The sequence below is a fragment of the Falco cherrug genome, unplaced genomic scaffold, assembly GCF_023634085.1.
Source record: "Falco cherrug isolate bFalChe1 unplaced genomic scaffold, bFalChe1.pri scaffold_101, whole genome shotgun sequence".
Classification (NCBI taxonomy): Eukaryota; Metazoa; Chordata; class Aves; order Falconiformes; family Falconidae; genus Falco; species Falco cherrug.
The window spans coordinates 359,059-380,146 of NW_026599294.1; the positions used below are offsets into that span (position 1 = coordinate 359,059).

A 21,088-nucleotide genomic window follows, 5' to 3' on the forward strand; every position below is an offset into this window, starting at 1 on the left:
CGCAGGACTCAGCCGCACCTTCGAGGGGCGACGGGGCTTTGTACAAACTCACCCCGATACTTTAACACTTTCACAGGGTCTAGATAGCGGTGGGAGGGGAGGGAGGGAGGTGGTAAGGGCTGCTGCGGGGGGGGGGGGGGCAGGGGGGGGCGGTGGAGGTATATACGCAGGGGGAGAGGTAGGGATCTCATCCTCACTTCTATTCTTCTTCTTTTCCCCCCTTTGTTTTCTTTTAACGGGAACAAAAGGGCCCTAGTTTCAGACCCTGCCCATAAGGAAGCATACTCACTTTCCTCCGGGCAAAAGGGGTCTTTTGAATTCACATATCTATTCAAAGCCTGGCATATCCAGTCTTCAGGTGCCCCGAAGACTGGTCGGTAGAGGTGGTCGCCCCTGATTTGTTTCCCACCCCAAACTTCCATACAGTAGTGTATCAATCTTACTTTACTCTTACCCTGCCTAGAAGGGTACGCATCCCAAAATTTTACCATGAGTCCTAGCAGACTCTCCGGTGGTATCTGTGGGAGCCTAATCTGGACCCCAGAACCACCCATGGGATCAGATGGCTTGCTTTTCCTCTGTCCCATCTTCCGAGGCGCCTTCTTTCACTCGCGCAGTCGCTTCCCCTGGTTCGTGGCGCAGCCCCTCGCGGGGTCTGGAAACCGCACTACTGAGGGTCCGCACTCACTTCGCCCTCCCTGGGCGTCGCACACAAGCACGCTTCAGGATACCCAACCCCAACCGAATGGTTAACCGGCCTATACTCACGCGTCCTGCGTCTTCATTCGGGCTTCGTGCACAGAGGTTATGGGGTAACCGGTTTTATTTGCTTACTGTCACATTTGAGGTTCGTCGGTAAAGGGTTTGGCGTAGAAGCACCCTGACAAGGGCCGCTTATCCAGCGGGGCGCCTCCCCTGCCACGGACCTCAGGCCAGACTGCCCTTATCCGAGTCCCGGCACCAAAATTGTTAGAGTTTACCTGTCCAATGAAATGACAGAGACTGGCCAATTAGAAAATGTGATTTATTAAAGCAAGCGACAAGTAAGCAAAACAGCGCTGGGCGGCTGGGGAGTCTCCTGCTCCACCAGCGGCGCGCAAATTCAAGCAAGCTGAGCAGCTCTTTTTCTCTTCCCCGAGGTCGCTTCTGACACCTTCAGTAGCCCCTCTGCTGCTTCTGTTATCGTGGTTTCTCGTCAGACAGGACGTTCCCATGTTTGGTGCAGCAAGATAACATTGTGGAAACGTCTCTTCTTGTTAAACAGGACGTTCTTAAGGCCACCACGATGGGTTCCTTCCTCTTGCTTACCTTGGTTGATCAGCAAATTACCTTTAGTTACTTATTACAGTACCAGCCCAGGAGAGAGGGGAGGCTGCTGCAGCCCCCCCCGGCTCCGGCCAAGGAAGTGTGTTCCAGTGGGCACACGCGTGCCGAGCGGGCATGCCCGCCACACACACGTGTGCATGCAGGTAGGGTCAGCGCTGGGTTATGCGGTGTACACACCCGCACAGGCAGGCAGAGGCAGCCCCCAGCCCCTGGTGCCTGTAAGCACGCCGCAGGGGGCTGCGCTTTTCCAGCGCCGGGTGGGCACCGGGGCCCGGGGGGCAGCGATCTCGCTCGGGCTCTCGGCAGCGGAGCTCGGCAGCAGCCCGGGCTGCGAGAGGGGGGCGGCTCGGGGGGCGCGGGGCCACCCGGGGCGGGGGGACACCCCTCCCGGCCGGCGGGCGGTCCGGCACCGGTGCCGCGGGCTGGAGCGACCCCGCCCGCCCCTCCGTCGGGGCCAGCCGGCGGCTGGAAGCCGGTGGCCGCCCCCCGCCCCCCCGCGCCGCGGTGCGCTCGCTGCGGGGTGCGCCGGCGGGGCCGCTGTGCCCGGGCCGCAGAGCCCGCACGGCAGCCGGGGAGGGCTCCGCCGTCCCCCCCCGCCCTGCCCGGGGGCGGCTGCGGGAGCGGCGCGGGCGAGCCGGGGGAGCTGCGGGTGACGGGCGCCCCCCGAGCGGCTGCGGAGGACGGGCACGACCGCGGCAGAGGCCGCGAGTGCGGCGTGAAGGTGCCGGTCAGCCGGAGCCGCCTCCCGCGGGGGGCCCGGGCTCGCTGCCGGGTCTCCGCGCGGTCGGGGCTGTCGCTGCCGAGGTTCGAGACGTTTCGCCGCCGCCCCTCGGCCCGACACGCTCCTGCGACGGCGGCGCTGGCCGTGCCCGGCTCGGGGCAGGCGTTGGCCAGCCGGAGAGCGGACCCCTTCTCCGGGAGAGGCCGGAGCGAGGCGGCGAGCGCCGGGGAGCGCGCAGGGAAGGGAGCGGGCAGCCCTGCGCAGGGGGCGAACCCGGGGGCTGCGCCGCGGCTCCGCACTCGCGGCTCCGCCTCAGCCGCCGGCAGCCCCCGCAGAGCCGCCCCCGGCCCCGCACCGCGCCGCGCCGCAGGCAGCCCCCGGCGCCCCGGGAAGCGTTGCGGACCGACGGCTTGCACGTCGGTGGTCAGCAGAAGGCAGCTCTGCGCCTTAAGTGGCAGCGTAGAGGAAAGATGTGTCTGCAGCGAAGCAGCGGAGCGGGTCCGGGGGACAGCGCGTGTCGCAGGCGCTGGGCAGCACACGGCCTCGGGAGGGGGAACAGACGCCATGGGGCAAGCTGGGGCACAAGGTAAGCTCAAGGAGAACCAGTTGGTTAATGGGACCAAACAGAAATTACTTGAACTGTGCATGAACACTTGAGTGAAAGTAAAGACCGCTGTGCCTTTAAATGGGGACGAGGCTCGTAAGACCCAGTGAGGGTTAAGTGTGACTAAAGGTCATCGTAAACGGTTTTTCCAGGTGTATAAAGTATTTTCCTGTCGCGAAGAGCTGTGCTAGCTTTGTGGGTTTGCCCCCCAGCTCCCGTCCCCGCAGACACGCGTAGCTGGTCCCTCGGCCGTGCGGGTGCTCGATCCGTTGCGCGGCGGGCGATGGGATCCGGCCGTTGGCCGGCAGCATCAGGTCCCGAGGAGACGGTCGCTGCCGGCCTCGGCGCTCGGAGGGGCTGCGCGACGTCCCGGTGCGACATGTCCCTTCCCGGGGCTCGCCCCCCGTCTGGGTGCGAGGGGGGTGGCGGCCCGGCGAGTGGCGGGCCTGCCGGGGTGGGAGATGCGGCTCCAGGTGCTTTGGCCGCCGGCCCGGACGGTGCTTTCGCCTCTCGTTACGCGTTCGGGGGAGGCAGGAGGGTCGCCGTTACCGTCAGCGAGCCCGTGCTGCCGCCGCTGCCCGGCGCCGGGGCTGTGTGGCATCCCGGGGTGGCGGGGAGCGGAGCGATGCGCCTCGTCCTTGCAGGGTGCTGAGCTGCCCTTCCCCGGGGCCAGGGCTCGCTGCCGCTTCCAGCTGCACAGGATTTTGTCTCGCAGCCTCAGGGTGAGGGCTGGATTTTCGCGAAACGAGGAGGAGCTGCTGGCACCTTCTGTACTGGCGGGCGGCTTGATTTCTTGCTGTGCTTTTCGTACATTTTTAATAGCCCGGTGGAGTACAAATTGTAAAGGAAACTTCATACGCAGAGTTTTAGAGTTTGAAGAGAGATTATTCACCCTCCAGCTGTCGTGAGGTTTCAGCTCTCCTTCCTGGCAGGACTGATCTTCCAGTTAGAAGTGAAACAAGGTCAAACGGTTAAAAAAAAAGGTTTCCTTCTGTCAGGGCGAATCTAAATCAATCAAATTCCCGGGCACCAAAGTGTGCTGTGTAACAAATGTGAGTGCAAAGGTAAGCACGTAGCTACAGGTAGCAGAAGAGCATGTGCGAGAGAAGTTGTGGGTCTTCTCTCTAAGTTCTAACACCTTGCTCTCTGCGCTGTTCTTCTGCAAATTTGCCTGGATTTTAAGCATGGACAGAAGAGGGAGAGAACGAACATATGCATTTGATTTACTTAATAGAAAATATCTTGGCAGAAACACATGCTTGTGCTGTGTATTCTGTTAGAGTTTGGCTTTTTAAAATACTCGTATGTTCTGTCTAATGAAAAGCTGGTAGTATCTCCCATTCACCTAAGAATATATGTTCAAACATAGCTTGAGGTATGCTGCTAATCACGTTAAGAAAAATGTATAGCTTAATATCAAACTAGCTAAAGTGCAGTCACTGGGGAATATCTCGGTGCTTGTAAGCTTTAATTTAAAGAGTGCTATGAGGCTGGATTACCCGATAACCAGTACAATTGAAACAGCAATATAGCCCCTCTTTTTTGAAGGAAGACTGTAGGTCATTTTGAACAGCATAGAATCATAGAATCATTTAGGTTGGAAAAGTCCTTTAAGATCATTGAGTCCAGCCATTAACCTAACACTGCCAAGTCCATCACTAAACTGTGTCCCTGAGCACCACATCTACACATCTTTGAAATGCCTCCAGGGATGGTGAGGCCACCCTGAAACTTCCCTGGGCAGCTGGTTCCAGTCCTTGACAACCCTTTCAATGAAGAATTTTTTCCTAATGTCCAATCTAAACCTCCCCTGGGGCAACCTGAGGCCATTTCCTCTTGTCCTATCCCTTGTATCCTTGTTGGATCTGGTAGAAATGATCCCCAAATGGCAGTGTGTAAAGGATTAATTTAAATTCCAGATTCTGGTTGCCTGGCATTAGCAAAAATAAAGCTTTTGTGTTATTTCTCTTAACAGTTAAAAATTAGGTGCAGGAAAAATAAAGAGAAACACTAAGTACTGAATTCCCCCCCCCATTTACATTTTGGTAAGACAGAACTAATTTGCTCTCCTATCTGCTGTGCATCCTGGTGCTGAGCTAATCTTTTCTATGCCCTAGATTGTTATTAGCCTTGCTTGCTTATTACTGAAAGATTTACTTTCTAGGACTCCTTTTAATTCCATTTGCTTCTACACTGCCTTTTGTCTTAAATGTTATTTTTTTGTGGTGTCCTTTGAAAGATTCTTGGCCTTTTCTAACCTGGGACAAATTTATAGTAGCCTGCTCGAGTTTTCCTAATCGTTAATGATCTTCCCAGCAGGATATGTTCTTTGTCTTCTTCCTAACATGATTCGGGACACATTCTGTTTTAAAGTGCCCTTACCCTTGAACCATTGTGCTGGGATTTAGTGTATTGACCCAAACTCTAGTAGATTTTTCTTGAGGCTTTTCTGTGTCACTTTGCACAGCGCTCATAAGATACCTGCTGTCAAAGTGCTTGCATTTTAGTAATAACACCTTGGCATTGTTAAATTAAGTCTGTTTAAATTTTCCTTTGGCCGACTCATCTGTTTTAATTCCTTAAGTATTCAGGTTTGTTCTGAGACAGGTCGAGGAAAGGAGCACTTGTTCTTTACAGAGGATGAAATAGCAGAAATAAATGTGTAAATAGGCATGACCATTAGGCCATCAGGGGTGTTTCTATGGGTATGCCTGCCATGCCCAGAATGGTGTAAGAACAGTAATCCGCTTTGCAGATTTGGCTGTATGACCATATCACTATGTTTAGAGGTGCAGGCATCAATAGATGCAAGTGTTTTCACAGAATTAAGAAAACCATCTTGTCCATGCAGTCCAGCCATAAATGATGCCGAGAACAACAAATAATAGAAAAAAAAAAGTCTTTTCAGAGGCATATGAGTAAATAGAGTATTCTGTGCTGTCCTGTACATGCATGTGTGTACATGTATTCGTAGCCAGTGAGTCATGGCTCCTAAGCCTGATTTAAAAACTGAATGAGTTCATTATAATCCCCCTCCCCGCCTTCCCACCCCACCCCCCCAAAAAAAAATAAATCTGAGGAATCAATCTAATCTGCTTTACTAAATGAACATGTGAAAGTGCTTACCAGGGATAAACCTGGGGACTCTACATATTTCTCTCTTTTTTCCTCCAACAGAATGAAAACACCTTTGAGACAATAAAGGAGTTGGAAGAGGAGCCAGTGTGTCCCATTCAGTATTCTCTGTGTATCTGCGTGCACCGCTTCCCCTGTTTGGTTTCTGATCGAGACGGGAAGGACAGGGAGGGTGTAAGGACATTGCAACTCTCAGAGAGAAGATAGGCTTTTGTGCTGGCTTCAGCCAGTTCTGAGCTCTTTGGGGCTTAAATCTCCCCAGAATGGGTGTGATGTTGAGTTGTCTACTCCAGGGCAAATGGAGAGGAGGAGGGGCGCCTGGAGGGAGGACCACTGGCGCAGGGCACACCCTGAGCATCAGAAGTTGTTGGAACCACTGATGACTAGAGCTGTGACCAGGGGGGACCTCTCAGATTTCTCTGCATGTGGTACCCCAGTTGCTGGGACATACATTAAGCAGAGATTGTGCGGTGTGGCGGGAGGGTGACTTGGTTTGCAAAGGGGGAGCTCAGGCCAAGCCCCTGCAAGGCAGGTAGAACTGCAGATCCTCCCTGTGCTTCGTGTTCACCTTGCCTGTGACAACGTGCTGCAGAAAAGCTGAGCACAGCCCTTTGCTGATGCCAGCAGCTTGTGCTCCCTGCTGTGCGCCTCTGAAATATTTTGGTTGATCGTCATTTCATGGCGAGCTCTATTGTCCCCCCAGCCAGGGCTACTGCAGCAGTAGCAAACCAGGGCTTCTAGTTACTCCCCGACGCCTGCCTTCCTCCCCCTCTGCATCTCCCCAGCTCTCACAGAGGAGGGGTTGCCAGTGGTGCCTTCTCCAGGCAGGGCACATCTGCAGCTTCCATTGAATACCCTCCTTCCCTTTGAAAGCCCTGCCTCTTTCTCGCGGGTGGGGTTTGCTCATTTCCGTGAGCGCTTTTGCAGGTGGTGGTGACATGGGAAGGAAAGGGACATACAGTGCTGGAGGTAAAGAGCCGCTGCGCGTCTGTTTACACCGTGTTTGTACAGCTGAGGTGGGTACAAATCGGGGGTGGCTTTGCTGGAGAACTCTGCCAGGGATATAACTGACCGCCTGTTTGGGAGTCCCAGAGCAGCACGTTCGGTAACAGGAGATCGCTGCGCTGCCTGCCCTTGCCGTTGCTGTTGCGCATGCGGCAGTAAACACCTCCTCTGCACAAAACTGAGTCCGGGTAGAGTCCACGGAGACAGTGTTGGTAAGAATCCCAGGTGCTGCAGAAAAGCGGTCTGAGGTCTCAGCTGAGCTGTACTGCTTCAGAAGGGAGATCAGCCATAGATGCGTACGTGCTTTCTTTCTCAGAGAGGGGAAAGATGGTGTGGGATAGTCCTTTGCTCGGTGGTCCTGTGGGCATGTGCACCGGAGAGGAGCCATCACAGGCCACCTCTTCCTGAGCAAGCCACCACTGTGGGAGGCACTGAGGTGCTCAGCAGAGGCAGTTTAGGAGCGACAGGGGTGATCTGTCCCGCTGCTTGGAGGTAATCCCCTCCATACAACCCTGAGATGCAACGTACCCAGCTAGAAGGAATCCCAGTAGAGGTGGACAAAAAGATGAACACGTGCAGGTATTGCTCCCCAGCAACATGCGAAAAAATTCATCAGCCGTACATATCCTGGCATGTATCCGTTCATATGGAAGGTGAATATTTATGGTTTTTAGTGTAAGTGAAAAGTTGTTGGACAGTCTGTTTTGCCTTGGAACGAAACCATACAATTAAATTTCGCGAAGCAACCCGTGTTTCAAATCCGTGGACAAGGTGAAATGCCATGTGCGTGAGAGCGTTTCTCATCAGCGTGGATCTTTGCTGTCTCTAAAGCAGTGCAGGCTGGGGCTGTGGGTGCTACTGGAGACATGCAGCCCGCCTGCACTGCAGGAAGGTCATTCTGGTCTGACTGTCAGATGGAGCTGTATGTTGTACACTATTGTACGTGTTGTGCCAAGCTTTCTGCAGGTAAAGAAAGAAGCAGTCATGTATTTGACAACAGCAATCATAGGTGATGCTGTGAAGAAATTCAGGGAAAATCTGTGGCGCATGTGATTTTGACTACAACCAAGCTGTAATTCTGACTTGTCTTGGTCACTTTAATTAGTAATGTGTCATTAATTTAAAAATAACCGGTGCGGTTAAAGAGCATGGGTGTTGGTCAGAAATGCCTGGTTTCTCATGTGTAAATTCACCAAGTCAGAGGCACTGATGCAAGTGCCTGGATGAATCGGTAAAACAGGGCTGGGCTAGCCAGGGCTGGCACGGGCAGCGTGTGCAGCATGTAGTGGTTTAGGCAATAGCTCTAATTCAGAGTTATGGTGGAGGTGCTGAACGTGCTTGGGTTTGAAAGCACACAGTCTTCGTTAGCTTCAACGGAAACTGCAGGATTCTGCTGCGCAAATCAATGAAACTGTGAGATACAATCCACTGTTCAGGAAAGTCAGAACATGTTTTTAAGGAGGTCTCTGTTGGGAGGTAAAACCGCTGCTGAAGCGATAGCAGCGATGGAGCGTGTGTAAAAGAGCCTGGGGAGACCCGCAGCCTTCTGGAGCCAGGCAGAATATTTCCTGTTCACTTGAGCTATTGGTCACGAAGGGAAGATGCTTCCTACAAACTGGGGTTTGTTCTAATGGAAATAGGTGACTGGTGAATAAAGAGGGCAGTGGAGAGTTGTCTTTTTTCCCCATTTTTGCAAAACGGAAGGCATTATTGTTCCAGTTTAACAGCAGGTGGCACTTGGTTCCAGTGCAAGTAGTTATCTCTTCATTGCCATAAAAAGAAATCCATACAATTCTATCAGTTCTGATTCTGAATCAAAGAATGAAAATAGCTTCTGAACAGGGTCTTGACTACTAATTCATGTGCTGTGGTATCTGCATGGTGTGTCTTCATTGCCTTTCACTAAAATTCCTCTTTCCTGTGAAACCAGTTGTGTTTGTGGGTTTGGGATCTTTTTTTCTTTCCTCTCCTTGTTCGCAGTTCCACTTGATTTTTTTCTGGTGGTGTTACAACGAACATTGTGCAGTCCTCCTAACGCTTTGTCCATCAGTAATGTTTTCACTTTTTCCTTGTTCCTGTTTTAGAGATACACTATTGTTTTCTTTCTAAGGGTTGTATTTTTGTTATGTCTTGCATCATGAGTGAATTCGAAGTACTTTCAATGGCATAATACACTTTGTAGTGTAATTTTGTGAAAATGCTTCTCTATGAATTAAAAATATCTTTTTAGATTATTTCAGGGGTAAACCCTGAATTAATCAATCTTGGATGTGGTGTTTCTGTCCTCTAGAAATACGTGAAGCTTAACTTTGTTTTTATAGGTTAAGAAGGAAAAAAGCAAACAAAGATGTTCAAAAGTGCAGACCGTGGCAAAACAAAAATGTGTGGATAAATTAATTAACATCACTAATCGGCAAATGAAACAAAAGATTACTGTAAGGAATAATGACTGTTTGAAAATGGAGAATGAAAACATGATAGAAGAAAAAGACAAAAAGTTTTTCATCTGGGGAGAGCTCAAAATTGAGTAAAGTGCCAATGAAAGGGTAAGCTAAGGAAATAATCTCTAATTCTTATTTGTAGTACTATGTAAGTGTCTTAGGTTTTCTGATACTGTGGTAGTTGAAGTAGTTTCCTCAGTGGTGAAAGCCATAGTGAGTAGTCCACTGCTTCTCAAAAAATGAAGAAAAATTCTTTTTTGACAAAATGAAGCGCACGATGGAGGTTCAAATTTATGGCCTGCTCTAAAAAAAGAAAAGGGGAAACCAAAAGAAAACCCCCACCTAAATTCCTGTGATTTCCATGTTAACACTGAGGTAAAATGCATCTTCAAAACCAGAACTGAAGACTGGAAAAAGCAGTTATTTTTGTAGGAAATGGCCACCTAGAAAAGAAAAGTAGGAACTTGGGGTTTGCTACTACTCCCTTTTCTAGGTGATTTTAGTGATCTCCGTGCAGTTGGTGTTTTCCTTTTCATTAAGTTAATATGCCCTTTGTCAGGAGAGGGGAAAAGATGATATTACCAAACCAATCTCAAAAGTCTAAAGAAGGCACACGTATTTTTATGCAGACCTAAGCAGGAGCTTTTTCTGTCTGTCCTTCAAAGGAATCTCTGCTCTAGGTGCTTTCTGTAACGTGGCTATTGGATATAGTCCAGCTTAACCTGGATCTAGCTCAGATTCCACGTGTCCCCTGCACTCCTAGGGGAAGGGTTTTAAATACTTGGGCGTATTCCATGATCTTTACAGTCAAGTCTGTGATTTTATCATAGATATTTTTTGTCTCAGTTGTTTCTGGACATCATCTTAATGTCTGTTTCACAGAAATATTTTTTATAAACCTAGTAACTTGGTGATTTCTTTCTTTCTTTCTGTGTAATGCAGTAAAATTGCCCTGAATGCCAAAGTTGCAAAGAAAGGTAAAAGACAGCCTTCAAAGCAGAGGGCTCATCAGCAGATGAGCTCTTCCAGTGGCAATCATGGTCAAGTACCGGATGAGAGCACTTCCAGTGAAACATCTGAGGATGAAGGAAGGTATGCATGTAAGGAATGTTGAAAATAAAACTTACTTAATGATAAAAATTGGCCTGAGAGCTAGAGGCAAGTTTGGGTTTTTGTTGTGTGTTTTGGTTTTTTGTAAACCTGATGCATATGAAGATTCTTGTTCTTTCATGTGACCGCCTGATGTTCTTTCTTGTTCTTTCCTGTGACCACCTGATGCGCTTTGTGTTGACAAACAGTTCACTTTTGTTTAGAGTGCTTTTGAACATGCTGGCCAAGTTAACAATAAGGTCACGTGCACAAATTCTGATTCATTACATGAGTGTGTGTGCACAGGCATAGAAGTATTTCATGTGTTTAAAAAGGGTGAGGTATCTCAGGTTTTTTCACGGCAGGTATCTCAGGATTTTTTGCCCTGCTCCCCACTCCACCTTTTCTCTTGCAGCTGCGTACCCTCCCGACTTCTTGCCCACCCTGAACTTACTTGTGTGGGTTGTGGCAAAGTGAGAAAGAGCAAGTTGTTGACACTGTTCAGCCCTAGCTAAAAATCTGGTGTGTTATCAACACTGTTTTGGTCAGAAGTCTAACACACAGCCCTGTGTGGGCTGCTGTGAAGAAAATAAACTGCATCCCAGCCAGACCCAGGACACCAGAGAATCCAAAATTACAGTTCTTTGACCTGTAGGAGAAGGATTCTCGGTACTGAAGAGAGCTAAACCCCTGGTATTAAACAGGGAATGCACATAACCGTATAGCTACATGTCTGTAGCTGTAAGATTTCTGTCACTTTGCGTGAAGTTTAGGGAACAGTTATTTCAACTATTTGCTTAATATCTTGCGGAAAAATTAGCCTTCCAGTAGACATTAATAGTACACAATAATTGTTTCAGTCTTGAACTATATCTAGCAAAGTTACTATACCAGATTTTAGTTTAATTCAGTTCTGCAATTAAGTTTTCAAAGCTACTGTAGGTATTATTCATAATGCAAAGTAAGCATTTCAGTACTGAAATATATTTCTGTTTTCTAGACCTGCAGCAACACCCAGGAGTGAAAGGAACGAGGTACTGTAAAACTAGTTTCTTGGTAAACAGTCTCTATCAGCTTTTAATCACGTAGATGGGAGCAGTGTTTATGTAGTGATCAACCAGATGTACAAATTGCTGCTGGTATGCAGCTTTATTGTATTTGAGACAAATCTGTGGGCTGTGAAGGAGAGAATGAATCATTCATGCATTTGTAATGGTCTGTAATACTAGACAGTGGAATTACAGAAAGTACTGTATTTTTTGTAGGTCAGCATACCAATGGAAGTAACTGATGGCGCTGGTTTAACTCACTCATCTGACCCAACTTCAGAGGATGTCCGGTTGGAAGCTTCAACCTACAAGGAGACTATGCTGCTGTTGGAAGAGCTTGGTGTGGTTCATATGGGTATGTTTTCAAGTCTCTGTCTTCAGCTGTTACAAGTTCCCCTTAAAACATGATTTCTTTGTATGCGCTCCTAAGTATTTTAATTTCATATTTTGATATAGTATCTCTTTGTGACTAGAGATCCCCCTCAAAAGCTGTGAAACTGTCACCTGACCTGAGATGTTGCCTGCATTACCAGCCGATGTGCCTTACGTTATCATTGGTTCTCTGTCTAGTCAGAGCTGGAGAAGCAGTTTCTTGCAAAGTACAGTTCAGCTCCTTCTAATGCGGTCATCAAAAGTCAGCAAGAGCTTTTTCTTCTTTATATCCCCTTGATGTGGTTTACGCCCAGCCACACCTAAACACCTAAGCACCACACAGCCACTCACTTGTTCCACCCCAGTGGGGTGGGGGAGAGCATCGGAAAGGGAAAAGTGAGAAAACTCATGGGTCGGCATGAAAACAGGTTAATAGCAAAAGCCACGCACGCAAGCAAAGCAAAGCAAGGAATTCATCCAGCACATCCCATGGGCAGGCGGGTGTTCAGCCATCTCCAGGACAGCAGGGCTCCGTCACGCATAACAAATACTTGGGAAGACAAAGTGCCATCACTCTGGATGTCCCTCCCTTCCTTCGTCCTCCCCCAGCTTTATATGCTGAGCATGATGCCGCATGGCATGGCACATCCCTTGGGTCAGCTGGGGTCAGCTGTCCCAGCCGTGTCCCGGCCCGGCTCCTTGCGTACCCCCAGCCTGCTCGCTGGTGGGGTGGGGTGAGGAGCAGGAAAGGCCTTGGCTCTGTGTGAGCGCTGCTGGGCCGTAACGAACACATCCCCGTGCTACCAACCCTGTTTGCGGCACAACTGCAAAACATGGCCCCGTACCAGCGACTGCGAAGAAAATTAACACTATCCCAGCCACAACCAGCACACCCCTCAACAGCTAATGACAAAGAGTACAGCAAAATAATGGCTTTGCTTAAAAATAGTAAGTACATATATATAACAAATTTCAACTGTCATAAGATGCTTGCATATATGCACAAGGCATTATATAAACATAAGCATCACTTACTAGGGCTCTTAAACTATGCTAAAATTTCATTAGGCAAGTGTTAACCTTGGCCGAAGGCCAAACTCCCCCCCCAGTGCTGCCACTGCCCGTCCTTGACAAAATGGGGTGAAAAAGCTTGTGGGTCAGTGTGAAGGCAGGGCTGTCACTTCCCAGGGACTGTCACTGGCAAAACAGACTCCACCGATTAAAATACATTTGGATAGTGAGAAACAAAGACCCCAAACCTGAGAAGGACACGTCGGCACCCCCCCTGCTCAAGCTCTGCCGCGCTCCTTCCCTGCCACCTCCCCAGGCAGCGCGGGGAGGCTGCGGTCGGCAGTCGGGACGTAGCAGTTTCTCTGCTGCTCCTTCCTCGTCCCTTTTCCCTGCTCCAGTGTGAGTCCTCCCCCAGGCTGCAGTCCTTTGGGGAAAATCTCCTCCAGCCTGGGCCCTCCATGGGTCGCAGGTCCTTCGGGAAGGATCCGCCTGCTCTGGCACGGGGTCCTCCGCAGCACTGCGCTGTGGGTATCTGCTCCAGCATGGTTCTCTCCGGGGCTGCAGGGGAATCTCTGCTCTGGCACCTGGAGCAGCACCTCTCCCTCCTCCTTCGCTGACCTGGGTGTTCGTTTGCAGGGCTGGTTTTCACATGCTTTTCCCCTTCTCTGCCCGTGTGGTGGTTTTGCCCTTTCCTACATTTGTTTTTCCCGAGGAGCTGCCAGCACGGCTGAGAGGCTCAGCTGTGCCCTGCGGTGGGTCCATTGAAACCGTCCATGTCCAGCACGGGGCGACCCCTGGCTTCTCACAGGGACCTTCCCACTAACCTGCCACCTGCACCTAATACAGCAAAGCACTGAACAGCTTATACATTGGGCAGTATTTGTGCAGCTTTGTGTCTTTTCTGTCTCAAAACAGGTTCTGCTACTTTGTTGAAAATGCAAAACATACTTCTTGAATATGAACGGAGAATAGAACGTCAGAAAAATCAGTATAAAGCGCTCTCAAGAGAAGTAAGGAAATTGGAAGACGAAAGGGAGGAGTCACAGTTCAGAGCGGAGAAGACTCAAGATTTGAAATCCGTGTTGGCTCACCAAGAAGCAGAATGGAAAAGGGATATCCAAAGCCTTAAGTATGTAAATTGTGGTCTGATAATGTATTATCTTGGTAGTGGTTTTGTTCCGAAAGACACTGATGGTGCAGGCAACAGGATGAGAAGTTTCCAGGCTTTTGGGTTTGGGTTTTTTGAATCCCGTGGGCCAGTTATGCTATGAAGTACATAATGTGAGAGGGGAAAAACGTCCGGATACCAGCTCCATGTACAGTCTTCTGGATGTTGTTCTAACTTTGTTTTCTAGCAAGAAAAGAGCAAGAGAGTGTATACAGGGAAATCAGATTTATAAGAGAGATTTGAGAGATGGTTGGGTGTTTGGTTTTTTTTCATTTTGTCCTTGCAGCTTCAGTTGGCCTATAATACTAGGATTTCTGGTAACTCCACCCAGTGCAAGTCAAACCAGAGCTTAGAGCATTTGTTTGCTTACCTGTTTGTTTGTTGGAAGGGTCAAGTTTGGGATTGCCCCTTTCCCCACACTCCTGAGCTAGACCCGGAGGCGTGAGGTTTCTCATCGCTGTTGACATCACGTCCGACAGGGGTGGCCAGCAGGCACCGTAGGCAGTTGAGCAAGGACAACTGCAGAGCCCTGGCCTGGGAGGGGAGATCTCCTTGTGGTGATCCCCGGTGGGATGGCGTGGCTGGGGAGCTGGCCCAGCAGGGCCAGGCGGCCCAGGCAGAGAGCGAGCTCAGCAGGAGCCACCGTGAGCTGGCAGCTGGGGCGGCCCGCAGCGGCCTGGGCTGTCTGGGGGGCAGCAGTGCCAGGGCACTGGGGGCAGTGAGTGCCCACCCCTCCTCAGGGCTTGCTGAGCTGTGTCTCGAGCCCGGGGTCCGGTTTTTGGCCGCCCAGCCCAGGAGATCTTGCCCAGCCCGTGTGAGGTCGGCAGGGAGATGCCGGGCTGGCCCGGGGGCAGGAGCACCAGCCCTGTGAGGGGAGGCTGCGGGAGCTGGGCCTGGGGGAGTTGGGCCTCCCAGCGCGGGGGAGGGGAGTACGAGGAAGACGAGGCCGGTCCCAGCTTGGCCTGGGTTTGACTTCAGCAGGTGTTCAAAATCCTCAAGCATCTGTCAAGTATAAAGAAGTAGTATTTTCATTCTAAGTGAATTCTCCAAGCAGCGTTAAATTTATTTTTAATTCGCAACTTTTTGCGAAATTACACTAGAAATTACATGTAAAGCTTTTTCCTTGCAATATACACCATTCAAATACAAATGCTTCTGTCAGTCTTTCAAGTAATTTTAGTGGTGGTTGATTCTTGTTTTGCAGAATTTCTAAAGCAGGCTTTCAATTGGCAGTTCTTCCCTTACGTTGACGATTTTTTTAAATTTATTTTTTTGTTCACTGTTGCGAGTATATGGGAAAAAATAGTCAAAATAATGATCAAACACAAAGCTGCTTGCTTGTTTGGGTACCGTGGGCACACCATGGACCGTTTTTTACCATGTCAGTGCTTATTGCTGATTGTTTCAGTTGGTAAAGAAGCTGACCTTCCATAAGGCTTTCCTTGTAAGTCAGCTTCAAAATGGAATTGCTGTAGTTTCTCCCAGAGGTAGATCCAACTGAGGTTTAAAACTGTTTTTAATCGTATTCAGCTTAAACCCCATGCATTTCTGAATCTGGTTTTGAACACTGACATCCTTCTGGAGTAAACAGAAGCTGCTTGTTCTGCCTGTGGTCAGCAGTTGTTTTAGACTTACAGAAGGCTTGCTGAAAAATTGTTGGGTCTGCCACAGATAAGTGGCGTGCTGATTCACCAGTGTTGCTTCTGGTCACTGAATCCGTAATGTGTAGGCAATGCTCAGTATACTAAGAAAATGTATACTAACCATAGTAAAAGTTTGCGATGCTTTGATCTGATGAGACAACAAACTCCTTTTTCAGCAAAATGGCTGTAATATGAAGATGGGTTTTTTTAATTTTATTATAGAAGTGTGCACACTGGTGTGTGTTTCCCTATACAAACTTACAAATAACTGATAAATCACTCAAAGTTTTTTTTCTGTATCTTGTACAACTGATACCATGCACAATGGAATAAAGTTAGAATTCTTTAAAAAGTTGAAAAGTACAGTAAAAATATGAACTCTGAAAACGTTTAACATTTTTTATGGTTTGAGTTGTCTCTGCAACTCCATCATGTGGAATATCTACTTTTATATCAGTGCTTTTGTTTCTCAAATACTCCGTTAAATCCCAGATGTTCTTTGAAACAAGAAGAAGAAAAGAGGCTCAGAGTAGAAGTGCTGTGTGAGAAAAGGAGAGAAGACCTCCGAAGGAAAGAAGATCAATATTGTAAAGAGATGGAGGAGAAACAGAAACTTGAGTTACAGTCTAGGAATTCAGAAATGGAGTTAAGAACACTGAGAAAGCTCTTGAAACAGGTATATTAAATAATGAATTAAACTCTTTGTCTTATTTTCTGCTTCTTTTCAATTGTATTCCAGTATGCCTAGAGAAGGAGGCGCTTTGTTCACGGAAGAGGCGCTGGATAACAATTGTCAAATTTTGAGAACAGTAGAGTACAGTTGGTTCACAATTGGGTTGTTCTTTTTTTTTTTTTGCTTTGCAGTTTATTATTCCTTTTTTCCTTTTTCAAAATTTAGGTTTCATTTGTATTTCAGGCAAAGCCTGACCTTTTTTTGAATTACTACAAAACATCCTGTATTTTGCCTTCTTAAATTTTCCTAAGAAAATTTAAATTTTTTTATTTATAGGTGGATTATCATAACGGTGGGGAATCAAAAATGTTTTCAAGTATGCAAGGGAGAATGGGAAGATGTATTGCTAGCTCTGTTTTTTCTTAAGATGCAAGCAGTTTTATTGTATTACTGTAGGCTGAAGAGGAACGTGATGAAACACAGAGACAGCTCTCTCAGGAAAAGAGGGCCAGAGCCCTTCAAGAAGGAATTTTGAACAACCACCTTGGGAGACAAACGGAACTAGAAGAAGAGACAAGAAGATCTATAGGAAAAAAATCAGAGGTAAGCAGATTTTTTTTCTAATAAATCAAATTTCACCATGTTTGTTTTAAAGTCATAATAAATCTTACATAGCTTTTTCTGTTTCTTGATGGTTTATTTACTGTTTACCCGTGTAACTTACCTGGGTAAATACCTTTCTTGTTTTCTCTTATGTCTAAAAGTTCTGGAAAGCAGCATCACTCCTGTATGTACCTGAATTACTTGTGCAAGTAGGAAACTAATAGAAGACACTATTTACCCCGTTTCTTAACCTATCTGTTATTTTCCATTTCATAGACATTTTGTCATCGCTTTTTAGGCTTTCTAGCAGTGAAACACCTAGCTACCTATGGCAAGGTTGACCAGGAAGAAAGTTGTTTGACAGTGTTTGTGTTTCCATTGCTTTTTTTTTTTAAATTAGTTATTCCCTTATTGAACTTACTTCAAGTATGCCTTTCTTTGCCACCTCCACATAACTAAAATTTTATGATCGACTATCAGCAATGAATTCAACTCTCTGTAAGAGTCAGAGTAACTGGAGGAGAAAAAGCAATCATAAACACTGTATTAAAAAAGATCTTGAAAAGAGTTTACTGAATTTCCTAAAGAATGTGCAGTGCCTGGAAGCCTTTTTGTTCTTGGCTGTGCTGCCCAATAAATGTAGGGTGAATGTGTTTAAGTGGAAAAAAGTTATACATACAATAAAGAGGAAATATACAGGACTATTGCATTCCGGGGGTGATTGAGTCTTATAGCTAACTTTCAGTAATACAAAAGGATAAGTGTTCAGAAGACATTTGAGAAGGAAATTACCCTTTCTAGCCTTGTTTTTACCAGATCTGTAGCACAACTAATTCAACCTTAAAGGCAGTATTATAAAGGCATGCACATACAAGAAAGCGCTGTCATTTTAAAAGCTTTGGTTGCTGGTTTAAGGGGGGGAAAAAAACGAAACTGTGTATTTGGGATGTTCATTTAGGTTTTAAGGATATGTTGCACTTCCGTTGTGTACGTACATTGTACATGTGCATGGGTTCACAGAGTAGCTTATTGCCTGAAACTTCATCTTTGAAGTCATGCTTCAGTACTAGAAATGTTAAAATGCAGTTTATTGCTGCAGGTTTTTTGTAGATTCATTTCCCAATTGGCTCTTTATTCATTTTCCCTGTCATTCAGGAATCCAGCACTGATAGAGAACAGGATCTGTTGTACAAGAATCAGTTACTACAAGATGAGATTGCTATGCTAAGGCTAGAACTCACTCAAGTAAGACTTAGGCACCAGGAGGAACAAGGAAAATATTTAAAGGAAAATGAGACCTTGAAAGAAAAAAATGAAGCTCTCAAAAAGGAACTTAAACTGAACAAGGAAGCATTAAGACAAATGTTTTTTCAGTTCAACGCGGAGCTGGACTTAGTAAAGACAGAATCTGCAGTGCTGACTTCCAAACTTGAGCAGACAAACAAAAGCAAAGACAGACTAGAGACAGAAATTGAATCATTTCGTTCCTCCCTGAACGCTGCAGTTCAAGAACTTGAACTTCATTTGTCATCAAAAAGCAATGCTGAACGAAGATTTCCCAGAGAACGTGATGAATGCCTTTGCTTGCAAGTCGAGCTCCATCGTGACCTCTCTGACGTGCAAGAAACCAACAAGAGCTTGTCTCTGCAGCTGTGTAAAGCTAAAAGCAAAGCTAACAGGCTAGAAAATGAGCTTCACCAGTTGAAGCAAATGCTCAGAGAAAAAGCTTTGCTTTTAGAAATGACAAAAAAGAATTAAGTCAAGGCCAGTGTCGGGCACAGGAATGTGATCATGCTCGACAACTTGAGAAAGATCCAGTAAGCGAACCTGTAATAAAACAGGAGTCCTTGCAGGAGCGATTGGCCCAGCTCCAGAGTGAAAACCTTTTTACTCCATCAGCAATGGGAAGAGATGCAGAACAAGAGGATCATGAAAGAAAAAATAGTGGATTATGGGCAGGACCGTTTTAATGACATTTTCAACAAACTTAGAGCTGATACAGAAAAGCAAGTTTATCTAATAGAAGAGTGAAACAAGGATTTAAATGCCAAGTGTACTGATTTAAGGGAACAAGTCTTTAAATATGAGACTGACGTAGTAGAAAGACAGGTAAAGTATATGCGTAGAAAGAACAATTTAAAGTTTGTCCGTTCTTGAAATCAGTTTGTTCCTACAATGTATCCGGTGCAAGTTACATGCATGGGACCAAAGAATACTGATTTGTTCTGGTTTGTTATGTTTCCCTCGGAATTGCGGAAAGTTTTGGCAGCGGGGATATTAGTCCTCAGATCTAAGCAGAGAACAGAAAAAAGGTATCCAAGTCTAAGCTTTGATCAAGAAAGGTGATTCTTCTCTAGAACTTTTTTCCATCTATTTTCCTTAGTCCATGTTATGCCCTATAGAATAGTCTTAAGTATTGGATGGTTTTGATGTAAGTATTGCACTGATGACATGAATGAGAGTGGTATAAAAGGAGGAACCATCCAATACACGAGGGCTGAGAAATGAAGATACAGAGAAGTGAAGTGGTTGGGGATAGATTTATATGAAGCTTCTATAGAGGGGAAAAAATAGGTTCTCTGTAAGCTGCTATCAAGATTGAAGAGTATTAGTAATGTCCAGCTGTTGATTTCTGTATGTGTTTTGAGGGTTCTGAGGGGCCTGCCTGTTCCTCAAAGTTCATGTCAGACGGTGACCTTAAGCTTTCTCTTTTATGATGTGTAGCCACACTCCAGCAGTACTGTCAATCATTGTGAACTGTGACTTGCTTTGTATTCTTACTACCAAAATAATGGGTTCCTTTTGAAGATCATGTGAGAGAGTGTGTGTGTGTATATGTATATAGCTATATATATATATGAGCTATCCAGATTTTTGTAAACCTAATCTATCAGTATTTCTAAAACGAGCTGAGTAAGAAGACTACAAGAGGATGTGATTCAACATACCCTTAAAGTGTATCTCAAAGGAGCTTTCAGATATTTGTATTCATTTAATTGTATTTGTATAGTGAAGAAACAGAACAAAGAACAATCTAACACAAAGTCCTGCCTTCAGTCACCGGAGTAATATTTGCAGTCAAACTGTGGCTCTTGGATCACAACAGATTTCTTTGGGTTTTGTTAGGAAAAAATACCCGATTGCAGTGTGTTCCTGTGTATTGTTCAAGGAAGAACAATACCTGAGCCTTTTTTATGTGTTAGGAAACAGAAATCCTCATGAACAGCTGCTGATAGTCAAAGGTGCTCAGCTGAGAAAGATGATGAGAGGTCATCATCTGTGCAGATGCCTGCTGGTGGCAGGCAAAATTTCATACTTTTGGGTTCAATCTAGACAGGTCTAACTGTATAACAAAATAAGTTAAAGGCGTATTTCATGTTCTTAGAACTTTCTTCATGCTCATTTAACTGTTTCGTTAGGGCATGTTTGGACAACTGCAGCAGGAGCTTGCTGATGCACTTAAAAAGCAATCTATGCCAGAAGCTTCACTTGAAGTTACTACGCGCTACCACAGTGACCTGGAGAGAGACAAGCTGCGCTTGCAAAAGGAGTTGGAAAAAAAGTTGAAAACTAAGGTACTTAATGTCTGTAACTATATGAATAAATCTGAGTGTAGCTGTTGAAAGTAGGAGCGAATGTTGTCCTTTTGCACCACCTTTTGCAGTGTTCTTACGAAAACTGAAGTATAGAGGGAACCAGAGGAGCTTTGCAGGAAAGCTGTAGGGTGATTCTGTGTGTGTGTGCATGTCATCTTATCCCCCAAAGTTGTAACCTCATCCTGTCGCTTCTAGAGTATTCCTTCTTCCCACCAGCTCCAGCTGCTGTTCTTGGTTATGGTTCCTAAGGTGTGTTTTACACTCCACATCAACCTTGGCCATAGGTCTTGGACGGGGAGAAGAGAGCTTAGGCCTGTTTCTGTGTAAGTTACTGCATTCTCCTGCGCTCTTGTCTTTTCCGGCCACCTTACTTTTTCTTCTGCCACTGTTGCTTTCACAGACGCAGAAGCAGAACATGCTGGCTCTGACATCCAAGGACTTGCACAGCACATGGGAGGAGCACTTGAAGTCAAGATCCCACCTTGAAGAGCGCGTTGCTCAGCTGGACGAGGAGAAGGCTGAACTGTTGCAACAGGTGAGCCCAGAAAATTCTCCAGGCACCGAGCCAATACCCAGGAGAACCACATGCACCTTCTGGTCAGGTTCTTACATATCATTTTCTGTTATCCCTGCCATTCAGGCTGCGAGTACC

The 21,088-nt window shown here is 46.8% G+C and overlaps 1 protein-coding gene and 2 long non-coding RNA genes across 3 annotated transcripts; all 3 read left to right on the forward strand.

Moving 5' to 3' along the window:
• Positions 1 to 2,543: 2,543 nt before the first annotated feature.
• Positions 2,544 to 5,869, forward strand: LOC129735012 (uncharacterized). Its single transcript, XR_008730499.1, has 2 exons — positions 2,544 to 2,633; positions 5,829 to 5,869. It is a non-coding gene; the product is annotated as an uncharacterized LOC129735012 (long non-coding RNA).
• A 5,729-nt stretch (positions 5,870 to 11,598) lies between these two features.
• LOC129735008 (ankyrin repeat domain-containing protein 26-like) lies at positions 11,599 to 16,312 on the forward strand. The gene is made up of 4 exons (XM_055700396.1): positions 11,599 to 11,725; positions 13,669 to 13,882; positions 16,057 to 16,240; positions 16,304 to 16,312. The coding sequence occupies exons 1-4, from the start codon at positions 11,599 to 11,601 to the stop codon at positions 16,310 to 16,312; spliced, it is 534 nt and encodes a 177-aa protein (XP_055556371.1).
• Positions 16,313 to 16,653: 341 nt separating this feature from the next.
• LOC129735014 (uncharacterized) lies at positions 16,654 to 20,379 on the forward strand. Its single transcript, XR_008730500.1, has 3 exons — positions 16,654 to 16,840; positions 17,996 to 18,949; positions 20,260 to 20,379. It is a non-coding gene; the product is annotated as an uncharacterized LOC129735014 (long non-coding RNA).
• Positions 20,380 to 21,088: the final 709 nt, after the last annotated feature.